This window comes from Mixophyes fleayi, chromosome 6 (genome assembly GCF_038048845.1).
Source record: "Mixophyes fleayi isolate aMixFle1 chromosome 6, aMixFle1.hap1, whole genome shotgun sequence".
NCBI lineage: Eukaryota > Metazoa > Chordata > Amphibia > Anura > Limnodynastidae > Mixophyes > Mixophyes fleayi.
In genome coordinates, this window is record NC_134407.1 from 29453677 (window position 1) to 29469065 (window position 15389).

The 15389-nt window shown below is 39.0% G+C and overlaps 1 protein-coding gene across 4 annotated transcripts in view; it reads left to right on the forward strand.

Moving 5' to 3' along the window:
* The window catches only part of CPEB3 (cytoplasmic polyadenylation element binding protein 3), a 99903-nt gene that overhangs the window by 56383 nt on the left and 28131 nt on the right, over nt 1-15389 (forward strand). For 2 of the 4 annotated variants that reach the window (XM_075216159.1, XM_075216161.1), the window contains 2 exons: nt 1948-2004; nt 12341-12364. In XM_075216159.1, the coding sequence (XP_075072260.1) occupies nt 1948-2004; nt 12341-12364 (81 nt within the window). The remainder of the gene's footprint in view (nt 1-1947; nt 2005-12340; nt 12365-15389) is intronic. The other 2 variants (XM_075216160.1, XM_075216162.1) reach the window with 1 other exon arrangement.

Genomic DNA, 15389 nt, shown 5'->3' on the forward strand with positions numbered 1-15389 from the left:
CCGTTGCCAAGCAGAGGGAAGACTATTTATAAAGCCCAATGTGGCCGTGTCCCCAATGACTCCACATTTGCTATGTGCTTTTACTGGCTTAGAGAATGCAAGTAAAACACCAACATGAGCCCTGAGTTAGTCTGCACTAAATCGTATTAAAACAATGATTCTACTGTACTAGTCACAGAATACAGTAAATGTTTTGAGGTTAGCCAATCGTTCACTGACCGGGATCATTCGCATATCTCAAAATGGTCATTTCTCAATCATTACAGGGACAGAATATGTGACTTGTCCTTTGTTTAAAGTCAAAACCATGCATACTGACAATGGAGTCCTAATAGTGATCAGTAGAAGCCAGCCTATCAGATTCAGCAGTGTCAGGGTTTGGTGGCAGGTATCCCGATTTAGGAGAGCGTATTTCGTGCATTTATGGGGGGCCATGTTGGACGGTCTTTTTAAATGATTTCCCTAATTAACAATATTATTCTGAGACTCTTGGAAAGCTGTATAGTACAACGTCTCTTCTCTGCCATGTTTTTCAGGTTTCGTTACACTTAAAAACAAACTAAATCCTCCTTTCAACATCACAGATGATCACAGCCTCTGAAGATTGTCTTCCCTGTGAAGTGTTCTAAGCTCCTTTCTTATAGCAAACACTTTGATTATATGCTATTTTCTCTGTAATTTTCTTGGCTATAAAAAGTTTAACTGTTCAACCACAAAACAGTCAGCATTTCGCTTGTTTTAGATGCACCCAAAATAAACTTTTTTAATATGTTGTGTTTTCTGTAAGAACCTCCACTCGGATGACAACGCCCGAGGTGTTGCAGGTTCTCACGGCCCCCAGCATGACACTCTCTACTAGCACTCTGGTCAGCGGACACTCTGCAATAATTGATTGCAGAAGGAGTACAGGGCGAGTGTTATCATGCACCGTTTCCTGCAGTAAGTGTAGTGTGTGACTGACAGTGTTAGTGAGAGAAAGATGTTGAGAATATTTCCTCTACAGACTCCTCTGTGTCCTGTAGTGAGGGGGTTGGGGCTTAATTGTCGGTAGTGTGGCGTCAAGCAGCAAAAGTTGGTAGGAGTACCCACATTGCACTGTAGAATTGTGTGTGTTTGTGGCCCCGGCGGCATACTTCCAGAATGATGATGATGATCATCATCAGTTTATATAGCACCACTAATTCCGCAGCGCTGTACAGAGAACTCGCTCACATCAGTCCCTGCCACATTGGGGCTTAGTCTAAATTCCCAAACATAAACACACACACGGACACACAGAGAGAGAGCGACTAGGGTCAATTTTGATAGCATCCAATTAACCTACTGGTATGTTTTTGGAGTGTGGGAGGAAACCAGAGCACCCGGAGGAAACCCACGCAAACACAGGGAGACCATACAAACTCCACACAGATAAGGCCATGGTCAGGAATTGAACTCATGACCCCAGTGCTGTGAGACAGAAGTGCTAACCACTGAGCCACTGTGCTGCCCATGATCTGATAAAAGTGAATTGGATCATTTTTGAGTGTGCCCATAATTACCTTCGGCAGCTGAATGTTAGACCTATGTGTGTACTGATGGGACTGTATGTGATACATTTGCTCTACCGAAGCGCCAAACACCAGATCTGTCACTGATTCCAGTTACGTGGGCTGATTAACACCTTTGTCCCGCCAGCGTTGGACTAGACACCATTCACAGGGCATTCTCTATCTCAACGAGTTAATTGGTTCCTTGTGAATTGTTAGGCTACATCCTCATGAATATTTGTTCAGCACAGAAAATGGCTGCCCCCGTTATTTGTAGGCCATACATGTACTTCAAAGTAGATGTCCATGTGGATTGTTTTACTACCCCGGTTTAAATTGTAAAATGTTCTACTGGCTGTGGCCATAACCGGGAAAATCAGAAGCCGTTTAATAATGTTTATTCTTTTCTCTTTCACAGCTCGAATGGGGATAAATTTCCATCACCCGGTAACCGACAACATAATGGCACTTAACAGTAAGTTTCTGAACATTTTCTATTCTGAATCTACAGGTTCCAACTTACATTTGTTATTACTATAATCTGCAAAAAGGGTCTAGTGATCCCTGAGTTTTGTAGCCTCATAATAAACCCTTAGGTTTATTCATATGAATGGTTTTCCTCTATCCGGCCAACATTCTTCCTCCCCGTAACAATGATCCCTATTGGTAGAAGCGTCATCCTTTCCCTTGGATGTCCACAGTAAGAAACGGAAAAATGTTCCTGTGAGTAAACCCTTCTTGCTTATTGGAAGACTCCTAAATAAAAACATTTCAACCAGCGTTGAAAAGAAAATCTCGACTTGGATTTAAATGTGAAGGTTGGTTCTGATGTACTTATCCATTGTTCTTTTGACATTTTGATTTCTTCGTATGGTTTTAAGTTTTGTCACAGAGCATTTATTTTGTAGGCAGAGAAACTTATGTTTTGTTGTTTTTTGTTTTTTTGATGTTCCACTAAAGGGATGTAAGGCGTGCTCTTCTGGTCTTTGAAGTGTTATCGGAATAATTCAGCATTCTGAATTTTCACCATTTTCTCTGTTGGCTGGTTTATTGTGATAAGCCCCGGCTACAGATTTTCTTTTTCTCCCAAGCCCCTAGGACATCTCCATTTTGTCCTTTTTTTTATTTTATATTTTATCTTTATATAACATGCACCGGTCTTTTTATGAACCTGCTCCAAAGAACGTCTCAACAATTCTTTTACTATACTTTTGTGTTTATTACTTAGCTCTTTGTTCTAAGCGCTGATTTATGTTTAATTTCTAAATGCAGTATGTAGTGGGAAGCTTTTATGGTCTTTCTAAAAGGATTTTCTTACAGGCGCTATAAATTTGCTGATGGATTAATAGAGATGTTCAGCATCTTTTTTTAGAAGTATTGCAACCAGCATTGCTCTGAAGCTCATCTGCAGGCTTAGAATGGTAAAGAACTTCATATAAATGATGTACTTTTTATTTCATTACATTAACTGTATGTGGAACAGGAGCCGTTGCCTGTGGAATCTCTATAGTCTGGTGATTAAAACCCCGGGACATTGTGTTCCTGAAGAAATAAAATGGCACGACGGCCTCACCAACCATTATTTTAAATTAATTGGTGCAATATTTACATAAGAACACTTTGTTTTTTTTCAATAAATATTCACTCTATTTATTGCACTTGGGCAATATGCTGTATAGAATGGATTGTGAATGTAAAACTTACTGGGGCACGAAGTGTCTCTGGAACGGACCCTATGGCACTTTGCGTTACCGCAACATCAGGGATTTCCCTTCGCCTCCCATAGGGCTGTGAAGGAAAATCCGCGATGTAGCGGTACCCTATTAGCAAGAAATGCGCATCCGCGAGGTTTGGCCTTAATTATATATGCCCCAGTGTCATTCTTTGGCTTCTTATTTGGTTTGTATCACACGGTTGGATCAAATATTGTAGCATTCAGGAGCCAAATGGTGAAATCTAGGGGAGCTGTATTAAAATCAGCGCAAGGTCTTGTAGGAGCTTCATAAGATGACAATCTGGCGCTCATTGTGTGAGGAGATAGGAGCAGAGATTTCTCTACTATAGTAACCGGTTTCGTCCAGCTTTTTATTTTTAATAATATGACTGAAAGGAGACGCATCTTAAGAGACACAGGGTCAGTCACTTTTAAACCGCTTCATAAAAGAACATAATAAAACGCTGATAGGCCGCTACCTGTATCGTGGATCTTCTTGACCAGGGTGTCTACTTTTGGGACATTGAATTAGTGGGAAGGGTCTTCCAATAAGAACTGGACTTCAGCACAAGCAGATAATGGCTAATCTATCCTTAATCAGCCATTAAGATAAAGGATTTATCATTAGTTAATGGGGCTGCTGAAGTGCTGGTTAATCCAATTACATTTTACAACAGTTGTAAATATATAGGTAAAATATCAGTTTGCTACTTAGCTGATTCTAAGGATAATATGTCCTCTGTTGTGTCAGTCATTACGGTTAACGGCAGGAAGTCCATACTCATATGCTTTTGTAGCTGAACTGTTCATTTTGGTCTTTTGGCGTAAGAGTAAAACTGGGTTCACACTACAGAGAATTTCTCCCGTTGCGATATCGTTAGCGATTTTACCAATGACTGACAAAAAAAAAGGCCCCAATCAGCATGCCAATTCATGTGTACACACTAGATGCGATTACCTTCAGATCTGTGCTCTTCATCTGTGTAAAAGGACCTATATTTATGCCTTACTTGCCCAGCTATATTCTTATTCTGTTCTCAGATACTCGTTATAAAACTCACACTTTTATGCTCTTTTCCTTACACAGTGTCGCCTTACTCAGTCTTTTTTGACCACACTAAATAACACTTGGGGCTAGATTTACTAAGCTGCGGGTTGGAAAAAGTGGGGATGTTGCCTATAGCAGCCAATCAGATTCTAGCTTTCATTTATTTAGTACCTTCTACAAAATGACAGCTGGAATCTGATTGGTTGCTATAGGCAACATCCTCACTTTTTCAAACCCGCAGCTTAGTAAATCTGGCCCTTAAGCTTTACAGAATTATTTATCCAATAACCACTGTATCTCAGCAGTACTTCACAATATATATTCGTTATAAATAACCAATACTCACAACATATGTATTTAAATCAAAGTATTTTACTGTTGACACAGAAAACTCTGCATTCACAGTTCACACATATATGAAAATATTGTTTCACATAACATAGTATATCAATATAAAATTAACCCTAGGTTCACCACCTTTATTCCTGACATTATTTTCTTTACATATGATACAATATCAAACAATAGCTACGCAGTTATATGTATAAATAGTTAAATCAACATTGCAAGCACATGTAGCTTTATAGAAATATAATTATAAATGATACTTATCAAATCCTTGTATCCTGGAACCAATTCTTTGTCTGCAATGTAAGGAACTTTCCTGTAGTACTTTTCTGTAGCGTAGTGTATGTTTTCTGTAGCGTAGTGTATGTTTTCTGTAGCGTAGTGTATGTTTTCTGTAGCGTAGTGTATGTTTTCTGTAGCGTAGTGTATGTTTTCTGTAGCGTAGTGTATATTTTCTGTAGGGTAGTGTATATTTTCTGTAGGGTAGTGTATATTTTCTGTAGCGTATATTTTCTGTAGCGTAGTGTATGTTTTCTGTAGGGTAGTGTATGTTTTCTGTAGCGTAGTGTATATTTTCTGTAGTGTATATTTTCTGTAGCGTAGTGTATATTTTCTGTAGTGTATATTTGATCAAACCTGGCCTTACTGTACATTGCCTAAGTGAGAACACAGTGCCGCTCTCAAGTCATTCCTCTTCAGTCGTAAGGATTCGTAAGGGCCACAAAGTCGTAGGTCTGAATAGCCGCAGTTACATAGGTTCATTTTATAAGTTTGCGCAGGGAAAAAAGCGCTAACATAAATTACGCAAATGGGCATATGTCTCAGTCTGAACCAGGCCCTCTAAGAGCTCATATACCATAGGCAGGATGGACCGCCTATGCCACCCTGTCTGTTGTTGCTGGGAACCGGCTGGGCTTACTTTGCCACCGTTCCCTTTCATTATCCAAAAAGCGCCCTCTTGCCGCAGTAGGAGGGTCTTACACGAGCTGCCACCACTGGACTCCTTACCAGCATCCAGTACCGGGTTTCTTCTGGGTAAATGACGCTGCTAGTGTATCTCGTTGCTGGTATACCTGGGCTGGTACTCCTGACCTCTTACTGTGGATCAGGGTTGCTGTGAATGGATCCTCCCTGGCCTATCACACTGACCAGGGCTGCTGGGTAGCAGGCAGAGCGGTGGTACTGGAAAAGCTGGGGTCCAAACCTCGGATACAGCCGGAGAACGGATTAGATTTAGGGTCTAATCTGTAGATCACAGGAATACAGCGATATTGAAGATGTTTCCAAGCAGGTCTTTGAAGCAAGATGTTTGTTTGCTCTCACACACTGGTGGAAGATACCAGTGTGATCAGGTCAGTTGATATCAGAAGAACGATACATTTCAGTGTACAAGTCAGTGTATTTATACTTTTCAGACACATGCTATTTTTAGCATCAGGATATACTCTATTTACACAAACATAGATTTACATGCATTGCAAAGTCACTAATATTTATACTTGGCTATGAAATTCTTAAAACCCCTGTTGTGATTTCCTGGATCTTATTTCAGAAGCAGGAGACCGTCTAGCAAGTCAAAAGGTCTGACTGGCATGAATACTTCAGACAGTCGCCGAATACCCATTCCCACAGAAAAAAAAAAAACAAGCTACTTCCCCACATCACAATACACCAAAGGCTTGGTAAACACAGGCTCATTGTATCAGATATATACATCAGAAATAGGCATATCTTATAGTAAGGTTAAACAAGAGACAAATATCTTCCCCTGGTCTCAGATATAACGATTTCCTATCTCACAATATAAAAAAATAATTTTACGTGCAATTAAATAAATAAGTGCCCTGCGCTATTTGCTTTAAATACATTTTTACCAAAAGTTATTTAATAGTGATCCAGTCACAGCATCTAACCTGCACTGCTGTCAGCTGTGTCCATTTGCCAATATGCTGGACACGGCTAAAATCAATGAAAGGAGAATGTTACTGCTTTAAATAGTGTGTGTGTGAGACCTAGTTAGTCCCAGGTTATAGGTTGATCTATCCAGGAAGATGATCTAATGTTCTGTCAGGATAAAGGTTGGTCTAATCCTGTGAATATTTTTATGCTCTGACAAGATACAGGTTGGTCTGGTTCTGTGAATATTTTAATCCTCTGACAGGTTACAGTTTAGCTTTGTTAACAGACATCACTGAAAGAGTAAATGCAGACCTGCAAAATGTTCCTTATTATAAACACTTAGCTGAATGTGCTACTGAAATGTTTGCACATTTACTGCATCTGTGAATAGTTACTAATAGTGCTTTTATAGAAGAGGTGTTTTTTTGTTTTTAGATTTATTGGTTCAGAAGCAGAAAACTAGAGTTGACTTCTGCTCTTGTTGAACTGCGAGCCCTGGCATAACAGCTACAGAGGCTTTGAGGGAGATTCAGTTGCTGGGATGTGGCACGTGGACGTCGCGCTGCGCTAGTTGCGGGTAGTTACTGTAGAAGTCTCCACTCATTTAGAGGTGCAAGGAAAAAGGATTTATGTCAAATCTCCACCGCGAGGTATCTCGCGGACGTTCCGGAGACATCACGCGGCTGCTTGAATTTTCCCCTCTGTGTGCATAAGTGAATTAGGCGCATGTGCAACACTCGGTGGGTAATGGGCACACAGAGTAACATTTATTAAGCTGGTTTGCAAATTACTCACACACCAGCAGGTCATATGAGGAACTGCCTAGGAGCATACCAAATGTTTGCATTTGGTGTGGGGCTTAGTGCTATGCCAAAAAGTAGAGCAGATTAAACTCTTGTCCTACACAAGGTCTGAGCTGGCACAGGAACCTGCCAGCGGGTGCTGATCATTCGTGTAAATGTGGCAGTGAGAGCACCTTTTGTTTCTTCTGCCCTGTTTCTCAGAAATATCCCACAATTAGTGTATTGTATGGGTACACTTACTCCCAAAAGAATTAGCTGCTTGTTAAAATTCACTGTGCCCTCTTAGGACGGGTGCCCACTCGCGTTTGATTTCCGTTTTTAAAATGTGTTGAAGCACCAGTGACAAAGCACATGTGAAACACATTTGGATTCTGGTGGTTTTCCTTGCAGGAGTTTATTGGAGAACATTGACCATGCATTTCTACCTACTTTAAACACATTGAAAGGAACCTGGAAAACCAAAGGTAGTCTGAAAAGCGAGTAAATCGTGAGTGGGTCATATCAGACCTACAAATCCTGGGTTGACCTTTTTGGTCTCCCTTCTTCACTGTAAATCTCCCCACTTGAGTGAAATAAATGTATTCTAAGTGCATACATAAGAAAACCATTAGATATGAGAACAAAAACAGCAGATTCCTACTGGGCCTGCAATTCTGCTGTTCTAGGCCTGGCCCGGTGTGACCTTTTTATTTTTTTACAAACACGGTCTTGCTTTGCGTTCTAATGACTCGAGCAGGTAAAGACCCTATTGTGACCCTAATATATAGCACTCATTTGCATTACCAAGCTGAATAATACACCTGAAATATCTGACACATATAGTCAAATATAAACAAGTCCATCATGCTTATTCTCACTCCCTGGAGAATATTTCCTTTGTTAAGGCATAGCTGAGCAGACAAAATATGAGTGACAGTCTTGTAGTACTGCAGGGCGCGGGTCAGTTATGTCACAGTAACATAACTTGAAGGTCTGCTTTTTGACTTGCATCAGATCCCATATAGATTTTAACACTGAACAATATACAGTATATCAATTTGTAAGATATTACAATTTTGGGGTTCAATGGACCTTTCACTTGGGCTCATGTTATTAGATGACAAATCATGCCGTGTTAGAATAGATAAACCCCTGTCTCCGCAGTCTCTAAGAATGGCTAATGGCACCTCATTTCAGTTTATATGTATTTGAAGATTGCTGGGGTCATTTGTGACCCACATACTGATAGTGGTCCCTGATAACTAGCATCTATAAGCTAAATACCTTTTATGGACTAATTGAAATTTAACTCTCTAAATAGCCCTTATTATTGGTAGTTTAGCAGGTGTTGGATTTTTACAACCTGCACAAAATTAAGTGTTAAACGCTAGTGCTGCCATCTTTAATAGACTATTAATAGAACTGTTGGATTACTTTGCTTTCTTTCTGAATTGTTAGAGCATTTACAAACTTATTAAGCCTGTAGGAATTAATGCTAGAAAGTTTTACTCTTGTTGGAAGATTAATACTACATCTATGAACACAATTTTATTAACCCAACATCCAAGGACATTTCTGGATAATTTAATGTACCACAAATGTAAAACAATATTTCCACCTGGTAGCAGGAGGTTTCTGGAACAAGGTAGAGGTGTACCAGGGCTGCCATTGGCTGCTAAGATTTAGCTCCGTTCAGCAGTTTGTTACGCCTGGTCGGTGATTTGATGGATAGATTGTTAGGAAGGGAGCACATGAATCCTCTGTGCTAATAAATAAGGGATGTGGAAGTGCAGATATTAAAGGGGAAAAACTATATTTTAGCAAAATAATATATTTTGGAATTTGGTCTTAATATAATATTACAAATGATAAACTCATATTATTCTGATTGTGCTATAAACTTTACCTCCGTACTCCTTGCATTCCTGGCTTTAGATTTCTGTCCAGTTGCTGCTGTTGGATCTCATTGCAAAGTCTATTTTATATTTATTTTTTTCTGTTTGTGTTATTTAATAATGGCCAAATTGAAAGATGTATTGTTAGTTATTTTATTAGTTAGCCGTCTGATAGTCTCTCTTTAATTTATATACTGTGTGTGTGCATGTGTATGTATATATGTGTGTGTGTGTGTGTGTGTATGTGTGTATATGTGTATATATATATATATATATATATATATATATATATATATATATATATATATATATATATATATATATATATATATATATATATATATATATATATATATATATATATATATATATATATTATTCATACTCCTTGTTTTTTTTTATTTATTGTATGTCATTTATGTTAGAAAATTGCCAGCATAACAAGGAGTGCTGGAAGATGATTTTCCTAACAAGTACTAAACACAATGAGCTATAGGACTACCATCCAGAAATGTCGTTTTTTTTTTTTTTTTTTTTTTGCTTCTGTAGAGCATCCTCTTTACAGGTTCTGTTAAATTCCATCAGCGCACAGCATGAAGTAAATGAATTTTCTTTAAGTCATATATAAGTTGCCATTATTATAATAATGGTCATTAAAGGACCTTTTCGCCGCTGAGACATGTCTTTTTAGTGAACAATTCTGTCCCCCTTGTTCAATTCTGTTTTTCAGACCTTTGTCAGGGACCAGAAGTTGGGTCTCCAGGAGGTTACCTGGCACAATGCAGTTCTATTTGGTTATCCTAACGCTGGGACAGATCGGGTGATGTGGAAATGTGTAGAGTAATTTAGTAGGGATCCGGTATCTGGATGTATTTGAAGGATATTTTATTCCATTGGATGTCAAACCTTTAATGTTTGATCAGTCTTCATTTGTAGCAGTCAGATTTTCAGTCACAACTGCACAGAGTATTTCAGGAGACTAGTGTGTTGATTGTGTGGGTAATGGTGACCTGTCCACTTGTGTAATTGATAATGGGGCTTCAGGTGACAGGGTCTGATGATGGTGGTAAGAGGGAAGTCACAGTTTGAGTTTGTTAGTGGAATGAGCGGGGTCCCCCCAACAGCACAAAGTAGTGAGGTGAGTGAGGCTCTGTCTTGTGGGAGCTTCTATTAAACACATCTCTATATGAAATCTAGTTCAAACATCCAACTTGTGGTGTTTTTAGTTTTGCTATAAAAACCCATCTTCTCTGGGCAGGCGATATACTGGGTACATAAAAGAAGTTTTTAATGCAACTTTCTTCTGGTTGTATTCGACTGAGTTTGCTGCGTTATTGGGGACATTTATGAAAATGAGCCCAGGGGGAAATAAAATGGTAACCATAGAAACCAGAAGTTCACTTTCATTTTCTGAATTGTCCTGGGAAAATGACAGACTATGTGCACTTACTATGGATAACTTCATCTTTCTCCTGTACATGAGATTTTATGAATGTTCCCCCAGACAAAAACTGCTGAAACATAAGTTATGATCGAGAAGACACAGGTTGCTCCACAGATAACTATAAGGAGCGTTTTAAGGTTGCTCTTGATGGTGTCGGTGTGTTCTGACCGCTCTATAACCTGTAGATCTCCTTTATTAAATATATAACCACCATGTTCTCTCCAGCAGCACTAGGGATGTCTGATAACTGTCTGTATTGTGTACAGCAGTGGTGAGCAACAGCCGGGCCTTACCTGGCAGCCGACTTCCATGTCATGTGAGCTCCTCTGTATAGTGCAGAGAGGTGGCGCGGTATACCCGGAGGGAGGGCACTGCGTTCTTCCTCTGTGTTGTCCATTTGAAAGCCAGAGGGCCGCATGTTGTCCATCACTGGTGTACAGTAACAAATAGTGTGCTGTGAACAGATACTTTTTGCGGAACCTCTTTTCAATATTCTAAATATTCTTTATATTCTAAACCAAATGAGCTGGAAATGTGCACCACTCTATGGAATTCTCTCCCTCGCACAATAAGACTCTCCTCTGGTCTACAAACTTTCAAGCGTTCTCTGAAAACCCACCTCTTCAGACAAGCCTATAATATTCCTCAACCACCCTCTTACCCTATTACCACCCGTTACACAATTTCACACAACTACCCCCTGACCAGCGTTGTTGTGTGACAGGATCATTTAGCTTATGAGTCACTTTTACCTTTGCAGTCTGGCTGGACCGAAATGCAAAATGTAGACGTATCCTCATGTATCAAACTCCCATTGTCCCATAGATTGTAAGCTTGTGAGCAGGGCCTTCTCACCTCTGTCTGTTTTACCCAGTTTGTTTATTAGTTTACTGTGTTTGTACCCATTTGTAAAGCGCTGCGGAATATGTTGGCGCTATATAAATAAATGATGATGATGAAATGTGAATTTTAAAATCCTAAATCTATTTGGCCATTTATATTTGAATACAGTTTTGGATAGGCCGTCAGCCACACACCCCTGTTCTTTAATTTTATAAAAAACAAAACTTATGGGATTGAAGAATCATTGTAATGAATGTGAAGAGTTGAGGATAGAATGGGTAACTGATTAACAAACAAGAATACTTGTAGGACGGCAAATTCTCAAAACTAATTAAACGTGTTCATATCAAAGTACCATGAGAAATGATGTACTGTTTATGAATCACTTGTTTTCTTTATGGCTGTTGTAACTAAAATATATGTAAATGAGTCATTTCTGACACAGCGTAGCATAAATCCAACCAGTTTGTTGATTATTAATTGAATCCAACAACCAACATAAGACACAGATATTTTGTGGTCTGTGCCAGTGTTGAATTGCTGAAAGCGTTTAAGGTGACACTAGCGGTAATTTTGTTGTGCAGAGTAAATAACACACACCTGTATGTGTGATACATGTGACACAACAACATTATCATGCTACCACAATAGCTCAACAAACATTTGCATGTATAGCTTGTTCCTTACAGGTGTGGTGTCTGCAAGTCATGCTGCATAATAGACATTGATTTCAAGCGCAGCTTAACCGTAAAGCGTTATGTACAAAACAGATAAATAAATCGGCGCGTTTGTTCATGTATGTGTTAATTTTACCAACTTTTCCTCTGTTCCCATGCAGCCAGGAGCTATGGTCGGAGACGAGGTAAATACACTTGTTTTGGGTGTTTTTTGCTTGTCAAAATCTCAGGGTCAAAAATATAAATAATCAAAAATATTCCGGCTTTTGCATCACTTGTGATTTATTGTGTTTTATTCTTATTGATCATTTTGTTGTTAAGAAGGGTTCTGATGATTTCTATGTCTTTTGTATGATTTATTTAATTGTGTTTTTGCTGCTTCAGTTTTCTCCAAATTAATTTACACTTTTATTGTGCAGTTGTATAATCTCCTAACCCTTGGCTTTGGATTGGTTGCTTCTTAAGCATTGATTTGAGTAAATAAACCAAAATTTATTGCATATTTCTATTCTGTTTCTTTTTGTCAATTACTTTTTTTTTGCCCTTTACAGTTGAATCCTTCATAACCTATTATGTAATTTTATTAGTGGTTCCTTGTCTGTCACTAACCACTTCTAATGATTTACGATTATTTTACTTTAATGTCGGCAAAGGGTCTTGGAACTCTTCCTTGTACGGTTGCTGTCGGAGAAGTGATTCATGTGTGATCCTTATACCCAGTCAGCATAAAACCATAGACACAAGAGCAAATATAAATGGCCTCCAATTGGTTGTTATGTGTGCTAGGCAGAGCCTATAGCTTTCCCATCTGATCCTTGTGATGTCCATGACATCTCCATTTCTGATCTACACATGTTCAGGGACCATGCAATTTATATGTTTACCAGGAATTCATTCAGCCCATAGGTGCCCTGCTGAACATGTACTCTTACTAAGCTACCATAGTATCACAATGAAAACTCTTTTGCCCCGATTACTAAAATACAATAGATTTATTATTTCCTACGGAAGAGCTGGAACCCAACCATGGCAATCCCACATTCTCTTACATCACCCATGATACCCCGGACTTTTAAACATATTGAATAGAATTTTAAAAAGGCACAACATATCTTTTGAGAGGAAGGGGGCTGTATGATAAAAACAGACCTCGGTGTGGTGCTAACAATGATCTGCACCTGTTAGACCACCAACAAAATAGTGGTTATTGCCGCTTGTTAGTAGGAGAACAATGGAGTTTCGCTCAGCACATTCACAGCGCATGTGCTTTTAATGCATTGTTCACTTGTTTTTGATGTTGTGAACAAGGCATCTTTCATTGACTTGAATGGAGACCGGTTAAACCTTGCCCCCACCAGTCTTCATTTTGAACTTCATCACATAGACGAATCTGTGTAACTCGCCCTTTGTAGGAAGATCCGACATCCAGCTTGTTGCTCCTTGTGTCGGTCAGTGAGAGAATTATTAGTCCAAAGATTTCCCAACTGATTGTTTCTTAACCAATGGAAATATACTACAGGTAATGGTTACGGAACAGTGTTTGTTTCTGTCAACTTTTATTAAACAAAAAAAGCTTGTTAGAGAGCGTCATATTGTAGGTTTCGGGAGTTTCTTATGTAGGACGTGGAACCAAGTTATTTAGTTGGATACATTCCGGTATAGTTATAGAAATCTGCAGAGGTAACTATTACTGCTGATTCAGCAAGATTTTGGAACACTATGGCCCCTTTCTGACATGGTTTATAATTGAAGATCATCAAGACCACTGATGGATAATTCATAATGTTCTGGGCACGGTGAAGGTCATGTAATAGGATCATTACAAACTGGTGAATAAATGTAACATGTTCTCATTCATAACTTGGGAGATTGTTTGTCTATCTGGTCACTATCATTGTAAAATGAACATACAGAATTCTTTCACTCAATATAAACAGATGAGAACTTTTCCCCCGTTTGCTATTCCAAGTATAAACGTACTTTACAGCGATCTGTTAACTGGATTTGAAGCTGAACGAATGTATGTCACCTTAGTACAAGTCATGACCACATAAGGGTGGATTTGCCGTTGGACGCACATGAGTTTTGCTGGCTGAGAGGGGAGGGATTTTGAATTTTGAAATTTTTTTTTTTGTATGCTGAGGATCACATGCAGAGCGATTAAGTGACTCCTTAGTAATACTAAAGCTGAATAACACATTATAGAGTGTATAGAGGAGTGCAAATAGTTCCAAGTTCCTAAGATATGTTCAGTTCTAACGTAAAAGAAAAAAAATCTTGTACATAATTCTTTATGTTCAAAACACATCGGTGTAGACTGTAAGCTCCACTGGGCAAGGCCACCGGCCACCCTGCCGCCCGGGTCCAAGGTGGCCGCCCGGGTCCAGGGTGGCCATCCCTGCCGCCCGGGTCCAGGATGGCCGCCTGGGTCCAATGTAGAACAACAGGGTCACTCTAGTCTGGTCGCACATATTAGTGAATAGAAGAGCTTGCAGCTCTGTGGAAATGGTCCCAGCGAAGGATGGCCGTGAGAAGTGGTTTCCACCAGGGTTCTCGCCGTGTCCTACACGTAATCCTAGGGTACTTCTGAGAGATTGATGTTGACTTTAACTCAACGTAGGTTTCTTGTATCAATAAAGAATAAATTATATAAATGTGAACATAAGATATTTATTTATGGATAATCATTAATGGACCTAATAGGGTATTTGGTGAAGACTTAATATTATTGGATACTTGGTAGTAAAACACTGATTTTAGATCCCTTCATATTACCCTAACAGTGTTGTACTTTATATACAGAATTAATTTCTCAATTGTTGTGTGGAACGCGATATAAGCAATCAGAACATCTATTGATACATTGAGGAGGATCAGGGAGGCTTAGCTATCCACCTCCTCTTTCCCAACTCTTGTTCATCATTTGTTTTAACAGAATTAAGATAGAGAAGATAACATGGAAACAATAAAGTATATCATTTAGGTCCAATAGAAAATGACTAAACCTAGAAGATGCGCTGATTAATGTTCCACACCTAATGGAGAGATCTGAGGCCTTTTACTGAAGATCGCTCTGTAGATCTTGGTGCTCCATCTTGGATATCCATGTTCGCTATATATATATATATATATATATATATATATCTTAGTGACCTATGCTGCAGATATATATAATGTATCTGGATAAATAATAAAGTAGTTGCTTCTAAA